This window comes from Aplidium turbinatum, chromosome 18 (genome assembly GCF_918807975.1).
Source record: "Aplidium turbinatum chromosome 18, kaAplTurb1.1, whole genome shotgun sequence".
Classification (NCBI taxonomy): Eukaryota; Metazoa; Chordata; class Ascidiacea; order Aplousobranchia; family Polyclinidae; genus Aplidium; species Aplidium turbinatum.
The window spans coordinates 2,614,512-2,627,357 of NC_137489.1; the positions used below are offsets into that span (position 1 = coordinate 2,614,512).

Here is a 12,846-nt window from a genome sequence, read left to right on the forward strand (position 1 = left end):
CGTTAACTTCTAAGTTTCAAAGCTATCACAAAGCTGGTGTTGACTCTGCATCCAACACCAGACTTGCGCATACAAATCTGGAAGTTTTGAACAGAAGCTCAACTGGCAAAGTGGAACCTGCTCCAGATGTTAACGATTCGGCCCAATCCTTTGTTTTGACTTGATCTGACCATCTGTTGGATAGAGTTGTGAAATTCATTTACAGTAAATATAGATGACATAAACTTTTCTTAAACCTAATTGTTATTTAGTTACAAGAAACGATAACACGATTTGTCGGGTAAACACATTGTACACATGTTCCCGCTACAATAACAAGGCCGCCTTTGCGCGCATAATGACCCGTGTGAGTGTGACGTCACAAAGGCTGGCAGGCGAGATGTCAAGGATGTTCATAGAACTATTTAACCCTTTGCTTTTCAACGTTTTTTTGGAAGTTAACTGCTCAAGGGGGGGCCGTTTTTGGATCAAATTCAATCAGCTGTTACGTGTTATCCGCTGGTGCTATTTCAACAGAAGTTGCACTGGTGTGAAAAAAAATCATTTGTCTATAAGTTTGAAAAGTCATTATTTTAAAATTTTAAATGTTAAACTTGATATTTCAATTTTTGCAAAGGTACCCAAAAACGACAATTTTGATTTAACTTGCCGCTATTTAATTACCGTGCTAATCCGATTTCATGCAAACTTCTAAATAACAAAGAGCTCGATCGAACGCACGAAGTGTGTGTGCGGTGTGCCGAATCATTGCATTGATAAAGATTTACTTACGACTTGCGAGCAAATCTTATTGTAAGCTACTCACTGATTCTAAAATAGTTACAATCAGAGTAATATTGTTACACAAATTTGAAAAAAAAAAAAAATGCGTTTGTTGTCTTACATTTTTGTCCTAAACTAATGCATTCCCAAACTCATGGCCAGCTTCTAGTTTTATGGAACCAAACTTCTCATAAGTAACACCTTAGCCTGCTTGAATAGCTGTTTACATCTTCGTTTGTGTATTTTAGGTCTACAATTGAGTTTGTAGTATGAATATTTTTAGTAGAGAGAAGACAATTGAACAAGTTGTTGAAATTATCTGAAATTTCTAAGTTCAAATTAGGTGCTTTTGAAATTGTGGATTTGTGTCAAGTCGCATCACAAATATCATGCAGGCTACATCATAACTCATTTCGCTTACGAGTGTTTATAAACATGACTCATAAATTACAGTACATCCACAAACAATACAGCATTTACCTCAACAAAGCTAAGTTCGAAGCTAAACTTTTTATTGAAGATTGTGTCAATCAATTTGAAAATACATTTTTAGTTCGCCAGCGTCGAAACAATGCAACAGCGAATTGATCAACATGCGTAAACAAAGGAAATGTGAAATACCCACAGTCAGCAAAGCTACATAAATTTAACGTTTACAAATGTTGAATCAATGTAAAAGGACTGGATTGCTGACTGGGTCGTCATTGTTTGAAACACAAAAAATACGCGTAAAGGCGACAACATCAGCAAGGCAGCGATTATGTTTCTGGCCAAAAAAAAATTAACTTTTGACTTCAAAGATAAAAATGATTATAACGAAGCTTCAAAGTTTGTCGTAAAAAATATTGCAGAGATACAATAAACATAATTATTTTGTGCCAGATTGTGAGAAGACTTCCTAGATTCTTTCCAAACATTTGCAGGATTGCAAATTATTTTCTATAACTTTGTATTGTCAAAAAATGGCTTCTTTGTTGAAACAACGTGGCTACAATTCTATAAAAAATTCTTAGGCCTACTACACTGAAGTAATAAATTTTTTTTTTGTGATTTTGCTGATGACGTTTTACAATATCCGAGAAGTAAAAAATAATAATGATGAATTATTTTACAAAACCGTGGTTTGCAAGCGCTTCACAAAAAATTGTTGGGGGAAAATTTACCATTAGACGTAAAACGTTTGTAAAAGAAAATTGTCGGTTTACGTATTTATAATGTTTATTGCGTTGTTCGAATTATAAACTGACTGTATTGTCTACCTTTGTGGTTGCCGGCCAGCTTAGAGCAGCATGCAAACTACGCGTTTATGGTATTTGCATCGTGTTATGATTCTCGAAAATTTCCCACAAGGTCTTTATTTTTATCGTGTTATTTTTGTGCCTTTTCTGTCCGAAACTTGAAGTCATTGTGCAGCACAATCCACATCGGTTTTTAGACTCAGTCTTCATTGAAAATAATTTGTGTGGTGCATCATTTCAAGTAGTGTCTTCCCCTAAGCTGGTACACAAACGGCCCAGAACCAGGTTGATTATTATGTATCTTACAGCCGTTGAGTGCCCGTTATTGTATGTGTGGAATTATTACTGTAGATGTCTGACCACATTCATGCTAAAGTCGAGAAAATTCTGCTTTCGGGTCCTTGCCGTTATTTACGGTATTTTTTGTTGATAAGTTTAGGCAGCATTTTTCCAAGATAAATGAAGACATCGGTATTGCTCGTCACCTAGATTTAGTTTTCTCAGCATTGTTTATTCATTCTTTGATCCACTAGTTTGTCCCACTTTTGGTATAATCGGATCGTTTATAAATGGCGGGTCTTCACAATAGCCGACCTCTTATACATTGGCGCAACGTATTCAGATGTTGAATCAATGATGAAAAAAGCTGATTTGTTGTTTATCTGATGTGACGCCTAGCTTTATGCCTCTTCTACATTACAAAATATTTAATAATGTAGATGAGGCATTATCATCTTTATTTTGCGCTCTTTGGAACAACACACAGTGCGCTGTGAAACAAAAATGCAGGACATAACAACAAGTAGGCAACATAAAGCAGGGAAGGGACATGTAGCCATCGAGTTAGCTGCTACGTGTAAATGGAGCCTATCTCATAATTTTGAGTGTATCTCACAATTACTGTTTGCAAAAACGCCATTTCTTCGGCCTCTCCCAAAAGCATTTGCGGTGATACATTTCCTCAATTGCAAGTTTTGTCACTGAGAGCATTTCCATAGAACGTTTATTTCGAAACCAGGTTTTCGTGCATTTACCCAAGAGAAGATTTCTTATTGTAACGTTTTTTATTCGTCAATGAATATCATCTGCTTGAAACAACTGTTTTGAATAGTTTGTGGCCTACATAGCCTACTATTTTGATCGTGGATTGCTATTCTTCTTTGTAGAGCTGATAACGCAAAAAACGTTTGCTATTATTGTTTCTAATTAACAGCTTTGTGATCACTGGCTTTTCTTTTGTGGCATAAGAAATAACGCGCTTTGTATTATTGAGGTCAAACCAAACAAAGGAAAACAAGAGGATGTTTCTCTCTGCTCGCGCATATCGATGCACGAAGCAATTATGAGCTTATGGCTTGTTATCGCAATGTAATCCATTTCACGCTTTGCTGGAAGTGAGCTAGAAATAGCAAAAATTCACCAAAATCTTGAATTTACAAGAAAACTACACAACTTTTAGCATCAAATTTAATATCATCAGATCCGCCTGGCAATTTTAGGAAAAGTCAAGAAAAACCAAGTGCATGGCGTTACTGTGCTTCAAATAATCAAAGGAAATATGAGGGGGGGGCCAAATCTGGCCTCCCCTTGAGGAGCAAAGTGTTAAGACCTGAAATATCATCTCTTCTTACATTAAATCAATGTTTTGAAATGAAAAACACTCACAAAGAAGTACAGTGTGTTCGTATGAAAAGCCAAAAAGGCATTGAGTTTCTTAAAGTATAAAAAAGACAAAAATCTCCTACATTGATAATTACATAATTATTACAGCACAATGACGAAGGCACAGACAATGACATGTACACAATGCAATCTGATAAGGCGATATTAGATAGATTATGATTGATAGGTGAGGCAATAATGCTAATTCGATTAGCCTGATTTGAAGGTGCCACCAAGGGTGCAGAACAACAAGAGAATATATTGCGTTGTCGGTTTGTGGATGGCAACATTGCAACTTGAAACGGAATAAGAAAAGTCGCTAGTCACCATATGCATTGTAGCAAAGGTTGTTTTGTAGTCACTAACTGGAATTAGGTGACAGTTATTGAATTAAAGCTTTGGTAGCCTGTGGGTTATGAAACAATAACAGCAAGCGAACGATTATGATGATAATAATAACGTGGGAATTGGCTGTTCAAACCAGAACTTTTGATCATGAAATTGGGATGGGTAATCCCAGACAGCAAAATCTTTCATTTTTACATTGAATCAACGTAAAAATTACGGATTTGTTGTCTGGGACGCATTTGGCCAAAATTGAGCCATGAAAGAATATTGAATAATAAACGAATTGTTCAGGGTTCAGATCAAAAGGTGAAACAGTTAAATCAGTGAGCACCGGCATTAGGTTTGTAAACAGTGGTGGTCGTATCTGGGCTCATTCAAGGAGGTTAAAGATTTAGATTGAATGGAGCAGAACACAGTGCAATCAAACGCAGTGTCTACTTTCATTTCCAGTTAGTGTCTTGTCCAACATGTAGCCTGATGTGTTCGATTGGTGTCGAACCGATGCCCTTCTGAGTCGTGTAAAAACTCTCATCACTCGTCTACGTAACGGATGACGTCAAGAACAGTAGATTAATTTGTAATAAAATAATCCTTAAAATTGAGGCGGAGACTAATGTGGCCCAACCAGGTTGAGGAGGACAAAACTTCTCCAACGTATAAAACTTCTTAAACTCTCTGGTTTTGCCAATGTTTCTACTCAATAAATTGTGTTGCAGGTTATATAACTTACCATTTACTGTCATTGGGCTTGTTCACAAATGTAGTAGCCAGTGTCCCAGGCAGCAAATCAACCATTTTTTACGTTTATTTAACGTCTGCAGACGTTGAATCAATGCAAACATAATTGATTTGCTGCCTGGGGTGATAGCGTACAATTCTTGTCCTCAACATCAACTTGTGTATTTTAGCGTTGAATCAATGTAACTTGATAGTTAAATTGATCGCTAAAAAGAGGAATGTGTTTTCAGCACATTTCCTCCTGTCAAAATAACTAACCCAGACAGCAAAATTCGTCATTTTTACATTGATTACGTTGAATCAATGTAAAAACGACGGATTTTACCGCCTGGGTAAGTTTTTTTTTTCTTTTTACTCCATCACTATCTCCTCTCTCGGTTTTTGCCAAAACATTCCAATCGACTGAGCTGGTGATTCTCAAATCATGGGTCGCCCACAAATTTATGCCTCGGGAGAATCGAAATTGGAATTCTGATTTTGATTGCAAGGAAAAATGAACTTGGAGCAAGTCTGATGAAAAGTGGGCCGCGAAAGTCATTTCCGCGAAAAACAAACAATTTTGAGAGTAGCAAAAAGGTTTTGGGAAACACCGAAGTATGCAGACAGTCTGAGTTTGCTGTGGGGAGATGACCAGGTTTATACCAATATTAATAATATTGTTTCTGCATTATTCTGTATCCAATGCAGATACGCGATGTTCTTAGCGCATTACAAAACAGAAAGATTCAACGCAGGCGCGTAGAAGAGCAGCGGAGTACATGTTTATAAATGCAGCAATCATTTGCAGTTCTTCATCTATTGTTATGTGCAAATGTTTCCTTAAGTGTGTTTAAAACTTGTAGCAAAAAGCATGCCTTCAGGAAGGGTATCTCCCTTGCACATGCCAAAGCTCATTGGTCGATTGAACCAAGTTCATTATGTACCCGTTTATGACGCCATCAAAGACAAAAAGAAGAGTAAGCAAAGTAGTGACGACGAATGGATTCATTATTTGGTAAGATATTTAACCAACTTTATATTTCATTATTTACTTTAACTTTTTCGTTGAAGTAACTTATTGCAGGCTATTTCAAAAACTATTTTTTTGTAAAATACTTGGAGTTGTTTTTATGCATTTTTTTTGCATTTCTATATAAAGTGAAAGCATATCATCTTTTCTAACCCACCAAATGTTGCCCAACTAATGCTGGGTGGAAAGTCTTTTTTTTTGTGAAAACATGTCACAATAGGAATAATATGAATTAGACCTGAACTAAAATCGATTAATTAAAGATTTTGTTATTAGCTGCATAACTTACTTCTGCCAATTTTCATTGTAAAGAAATATCAAAAACTCTTAAACACAATCTCGTTCTTGCAGGAGCAAGCTTACAAGCAAAATAAACGTATACAAGATGGGGGTTCCCCTGACGCCCTGTCCACTTACGTTAGAATGAGGCAACCACCACAGATGAAGATGATGGAAGCAAAACATGCGAGTCCTGCTTTAGGGGACTTACATCGGTCTAACTCAACCTCCAATATCCCTGGGGACCTCAATAACCAAAAAATGGTGGAAAAGAAGAAGCATAAAACCAAAAAAGAACAACAAAAACACAGAGCTGCCAGACGAAGAGAAAAATTGGCAAAAATAATGGAAGTTGACACAACTGTCGGACATAAAAACCAAAACTCTACTTTGCATCTTCCCCAAATCATAAAGTCGTTTCATCCAGCCGTCAGCCGCAGAGGACAATCAAAGTCCTTTGTCAAGTCATCATGGATTGATTTGACGCAACAGACGAAAGTCAGGCAGGTGATGTCACGTGATTATAAACCATCAGCGGTGAGTAGAGTTGCGTCATCAGTCTTGTGTGACGTCAAAAAGTAGCTTTGTCGGAAAGATTGCTTCATTTGTTGACACATAAGGTTAAAGAAATAGTAAAAACACAGTAGCCTAACCAGTGGGGAGAACATTAGCTTATTGCGTAGTTTGTATTATTACTTTGCACGCACAGTCTGCTACGTGTACTATTTACTATGTAAGCTTGTGCGTTCCATTACCTTAAAAGTTGTTTGAAATTCCAGAAAGCAGACCCTAAGGAACCCAACATAACATTTTTCACTGTCAACTACGAAAGCAGGGCTGCCCCAAAGCTTCAAAGAAGGCCCCTTCCCCCATTGAACGACAAACCAGCGAATTCCAGGTGACTAGGATTTGAGAGGAAAACTTTTTGGTTCTTTAGGCTTCTAATAAAAAAAGAATCCCGGGACTGATACAAATGTTTACAAACAGTTCAGCAAGAGTTTGCAAAGCAAGTGCAAGATTTTGTTTGTTTTATGTTCTTTCAAGGATTGTCTGGAGTTTTTCTTTTCTGCGTTCAAATAATTCTAACGATTATATTTTTTCCTACAGTCTCCCAGCAGCAAATCCTAACGTTTGGCTCCCTTCCGAGTCTCAATCGGGAAGTGGCCAACCAAATTCTAACGCGTCTAAACTGGAGAAGAAAGTTGGTCCAAAGCCAGCAGCACAAGTACAGGATGTCAAAACTAAGGCTATGGAAACTCTTCTTGAAAAGCTAGACAAAGCAAGACAGCTAAATTTCCCAAACGATTCTTTCAAACGAACCATTTCTCGCAACAAACAAGGCGATCACTGGGAAAGCAGCACAAAGCCAACACCTTTGCGTAGTCGTCACAGCAAAAGGAAAGAGAGCGATCGCCATTTTGGAAACTACAAAAATGGAATCGTTCTCAATAAATTACCGGCAGACTTCATGGGTAATTTTCAATCAACATTTCAGAATCTTGAATATTACTTGGGTAGAGTGAGTGAGCCGAAAAAGAATACACAAGATGACAGGACTGTTCACATACCGACAGGTAGGCCTACAAATGTTGAAAAATCATTTTTCCGCAATTTGTGTAATGCTGGATGGGGGCTCCATGGAGACTTAAAGAGTTTATTTTACATCATTGCCTTTTTGTGATAAGTTAGATTAGCATTTAACCCAGCACTGTGGTTCGATGCTTTATTTGTATAATAACAATTAACAAGTCAACTCTCAAAAAGTTAAGTTTTCTTTCATAATGTAGATGTAAATGTAGAGGATAAATATCTATTGTAAACTTGGATGGCACATTTAAACGTGTTTGTTAACAGACCTGTAACTGGTGTTTTGTTATGAATGTTTAAGCTTTGACAAAAATTTAAAACAATAAGATCATTTCTGCTTTCCACTGAGAGTAAATGTAGATTGTGGTTCAAACATTTTCTCCATTTATCATTAAAACTTTTGGCAGTTTAATCAGGTGAGTGACAATATTTAGCTAAAAAAACAAGAACATCAATTTAATTTTCAATCATAACTTTTCTCTCAGGTCGCGTGGGAGAAATTCATGTCTTTGGGAATGAAGAAGATGAAGAGCCCACCAACCACCAACACATGGGGAGGCTGAGACAAAAACGAAACGATGTAAAAATAAGATACGCCCACAGAGATTCAAACGACACGCCCCCGATCGACCAGTTGCCCTGGGAAGAACCTAAAGAACCAACTTTACGGCAACCGAGTGTTTTCATTATCAAATCTAACAATTCCTATCCAGCAACAGCTAAAGCGAAAGGAATTAAGCGCGTCACAATTAACATGCCCAAAGTACCGCCTCCTAGTCCAGAGACCCAAACATTAAGACCCACATCACGAAGAAAAGTACGAAAACCGAATCAACAGAACAATGACAATTGCCCCTACTGTGAAGGCGACAAAGGAAAGAAAGTATCTTTCAAAACAGACAAGCTCGCTGACATTGCAATAACCCTACCGACTGTCGTTGAACATTCAGGGCCGGAGAAGTATACAACCAACTTTCACTTGAAACAATTCGATGCAGGAATCGAAAATGACGTCGCCGTCAAACCAACAATGCAAACGTCACAAAGCTCGGAGAAACCTCAAGCAGAGAAGTTTAAGTCCCAAAATAAATTGGCCGACAAGTTGGTTATAGCCCATGGGACTCTCAAACGAAGACATAGGTGTCCCAAAAAGGAAGTTGTAATTGCCCCTTTTAAAGTAGAAATTGACAATGAGGATGCAAAGTTGGACACGAAATTTGACGCAATGAAGCTGGAAGAAAAAAAGCTGATGCATAGTAAGGTGACGAAACCCTTCACTTTTTCCTATATGCCGTCTAAAGATAAAAGAAAAGAAACAAGCAATAAAAAAACTTTTAAAGATGTTGAGAAAAAAACAAATTTTCTACCAGCAATTTTCAACGACAAAGGCCCGAAACACTTCTCGAATGCTGAAGTGAAAAAGAGCAAGTCGTCTTTTGTGAGTAGCTACGTAGCAGCAAATCAATCCCAAGAAATCTATGACGCGTTAATCAATAATTGTCAAAACGCTTCTACCAACGCCACGTCAATATCTTTAGACAAAGCAACCGATTGTGATGGAATAGAAATTCCCACAACTCCGCCTTACAATCGTAAGGTCAAAGGTCATGACCGGGTAAAAACTCCATTGTTGTCTCACAATACTTCCATTACTGATGCTACAGAGCAGCTGATCGCGGTTTGAAATAGGATCCTTCGATGTTATTGTGAACCAAAACCGAATCAAACATCTTTATTTTTGAACTTGACCTGCCCTTTTCCAAACTGTTTGGTTGAACTTTTTCCTCCAAAAAACTAGGGTTTAACAAACTTACGAACAAAAAACTAGTGGTGCGGTACTGATGAGTCCAGTCTGATGGGCGAAACACATGTCTATCGCTGAGTTCTTGCTACACTCGACTGCCGAGAAACAAACTTTTAACGAAGTGCTTTTCTTTCTGGATACTATATAAGTTTTTTGCTATACCGGTACTTGACAGAATAATTTGAAAAATTATAGCTTAACAAAAAATAAAGTAACAAAGTACAATGACACAACAATTTTAAATACTGTTGCAGTGTTTATCACATTATACCAGCGGTTTGATCATGTTTCAATTGGAAGTTTAGTATTATTACAATGGCCTGATGTCGCTCTCGCTTCTTGGGAAACAACTGCGGTGCGCGATAACGCATCTTGTCGTTGACCAGCAGCTGATACTTTGTGAGTGCAGACAACATCGAATGCTTCAAGTTATGATGTTGCCTTTCTGTATCGCGACGTGTAAATACAAGAATTGAAACCATTGTGCACGAAAAGAAGATGTCTGTATTTATTTTCGTTGTGTCTATGTGTTTGTTCATTTATGGCCTAGGCCTACATTTGATCAAGGCAGGAGTGACCTTGACAGACTGTGGCAGGACCACTCCTGACATACAGTTCTCCATCATTGTCACTGCTTTGAACTTTAACATAGCTATCAAGTTTTTTTTATTGAAATCTTTATTGTTTTTCTTTGTTTTTTGTTTTTTTTATAACAGCGCAGCAAGTGTCCTTCACAAAAAAATCATTCAATCCGCTTGGTGCTGATCTGAATAAACATTTCTATTTGACCTTACGTGGAAGCCACGAGCTGTGACTTTGGTCGAGCCCCTTTCGTGTTACAATTATTTGTACAAATGGACAGTTTTTTTGCCAAGTGACCTTGACAATTATAAAAAAATAATTCTGACATCGATTCCAGGTCGGGTCAAACCGAAAACCTCAAAAACAGTTCTTTCTTGCATTACGCAGTGAGAATAAGTCGGGTAATAATGTGAAAACATCGCATGTAAACCTGATACACAATTAAAAATGAGCCCTGTCGCTAAAAAACCTTAAGCGCTTAGCCGTTGTAGAGAGACAATTCATAGCACTTTAACATTTTTATTAATTTTTTTCTTCTCGCATCTTGTGTTATGCCCGGAAGTTGAAAATTTGTAGCTTATGAAGTGGATAGAAATTTTAGCATGCCGTAAAGTGTCTTCCCAAAGACACACGCGCTTGTTCTTAAAAGGTGTCAAACAAGCGTCCATTCAAACATGCTGCAAGTTATGGTTATGGTTTTATTTATTGTCACTCTACAACAGCTAAGGTCTTTTAGCGACAGGGCTCATGTTTAATTTTATATCAGGTTTACGATGTTATCACATTATTATCCGATTTATTCTCACTGCGTTACACAAGAAAGAACACAATCGGTACCGTTTTTAAAGTTTTCGGTTTGACCCGACCAGGAATCGATCTCAGATCTACCAGCACCAGAGCCGAAGGCGAAACCACTCGGCCACTGACCTGGTACATGCTGCAAGTGTCTGCACGAATTAAATTAACATCACTTCAAAACTTGTTTCTGCTCCGGAGGCGCCGAGTTGAATTTCGATGCGCGCATCAACAGCACACGCGTCAAACGCTTTTGATTGCGACCGCTGGTGAGGAAAGAAAAAGGCAACGTCGCACAGCTCTTGAAGTCTCCATTGGCACCTGCAGACCATTCAAAGAAGTAGGTGGTAACGCAATACATGCGACTACCAGAAAGGCAACAGCATAGTCTTTGACAGATTTCCCATATTCAAATGCGAGTTATATATTCAGTTACTTCCGGTGAGTACAAGGTTTATATACTGTACTTAACTTAATCTTTGGTTTATAGTCTTAACTTAATGATTTATTGTTCTTCAGAGTAGTTTAGTCAACATGGGACAGGCCGTAGCTCTGACTAAACTTTTACAGACATGATTAAACAAATGGATAAAAATCACTTAGAATAAAGGGGCTTGTTAGCAAACTTTTGAGACAAGTAGGCTACTGAAGTTTTATTGGATAAGGCGACCAGTCGAGGGATGTATTTTTTCCATAATTTTCTCGCCGCATTGTTCATAACTTTGCCTCTTGGCAGCTCCACCTCAGTAGCCTACAACCTGCAATATTTTATGATTATTTTTTCTCCAATTGGTTAAAGTTCTTAAAACTTTTTTAAAGCTTTCTTCTCGTTGAATATACCGGACATAGCCTACTTTAACTGCTCTACAATGCAAAGTTTCGTGCATTGCAGAACTCGGAATTTACAAAGTTTTTTAAAAATCTCAATGTGGCCGTAAATTGTGACATTTTTCTATTATCCATGTGACTCAAACAAGAAAGATTCCTGTAGTGAAAAAGAAACATCGCTTTCGAAGCTTTCTAAAACAGCAGCTTACCTATTGTCTTCTGTAACATAAACAGACTTGTCCGTGCACTTGCCCAATCTGTAGTTGATGACGTATTTACGTTCTTCATTTGCAAATGACGTAGTCATCCATCATAGTGATACGTCGCCTAGTCTTCGTTCACGCATTTTTCAATGAATTAACTACGCTACAGCAAAATATATCAACATTACATATGACGTAATATTGCTGTTCACAATTTGATTCTTTTTAAATGAAAGCAGACTCTAGAATATGCGACTTGGTGTGATGCGCGAACACTATGTAAAATTTTAGTAGCTGACTTTTTTGAAATTATCCCTTAAGTCTGCAGAAAAACATAGAAATAAACTGTATAAAGCAGACAGATCATGAACAGCAGCGTTTGGTTGCGAGACTAGCGTGAGTTTTTCTTTTTTCTCTTATATCAATGTATTAAAAAATTAGCACTAGCCTATAGTGAACAGCCTCCTTCAATTTTTACTATTAGGCATGCTACAAGAAAAAAGAAGCAAAGATCGGCAAAGATTAACTTGTTTAAACAGCTGGAACTAATAGACCACCAACACAACAGTCAAAACTATCGATTTTATGCGGATGTCATATGACAGAGAAGTTGGGAAGACCATGATCGCCAACGTCTGCATCAGATCAGGCGCATAATAATCATCATCAAACAATGAAAACTATTAAGACTACAAAAAGTGCTCAATGACAAGCAAAAAGCAAAGCAGAGCGAATTAAATCAAATATAGTTATTACTATCTAAACCCTTGACAGCCTGTTTCACCTAAAGGAGGATCGATTCTATTTGAATAAGGACCTTCTGATGATCCTCCTTTAGTAGGTGAAACAGGCTGTTAAGGGTTTAGATCAGGGGTGGGGAACCTGCGGCCCGCGGGCCGAATGTGGCCCGCGTGACTGTTCCATGTGGCCCGCGTCAAAATTTCTTTACCCAAAATATATTGAAACAACAGCTCAAAAAAGAGTAAGCTCTGCATTCTCGGTATATTGCGA

At 37.7% G+C, this 12,846-nt stretch overlaps 1 protein-coding gene across 1 annotated transcript; it reads left to right on the plus strand.

The window, feature by feature from the left end:
* Positions 1-6,442: 6,442 nt before the first annotated feature.
* On the plus strand, positions 6,443-10,098 carry LOC145787786 (uncharacterized). The gene is made up of 4 exons (XM_082599612.1): positions 6,443-6,573; positions 6,816-6,934; positions 7,144-7,610; positions 8,109-10,098. Exons 1-4 carry the CDS (start codon positions 6,547-6,549, stop codon positions 9,305-9,307), a joined length of 1,812 nt encoding a protein of 603 aa, XP_082455738.1. The 5' UTR covers positions 6,443-6,546; the 3' UTR covers positions 9,308-10,098.
* Positions 10,099-12,846: the final 2,748 nt, after the last annotated feature.

Bases quoted from the DNA above. Each gene is read 5' to 3' on its own strand.
- LOC145787786 (XM_082599612.1), top strand. From the start codon at position 6,547: ATGTCACGTGATTATAAACCATCAGCG. The intron at 6,574-6,815 runs GTGAGTAGAGTT...TTGAAATTCCAG, and splicing joins GTGATTATAAACCATCAGCG to AAAGCAGACCCTAAGGAACC. The intron at 6,935-7,143 runs GTGACTAGGATT...TTTTTCCTACAG, and splicing joins GACAAACCAGCGAATTCCAG to TCTCCCAGCAGCAAATCCTA.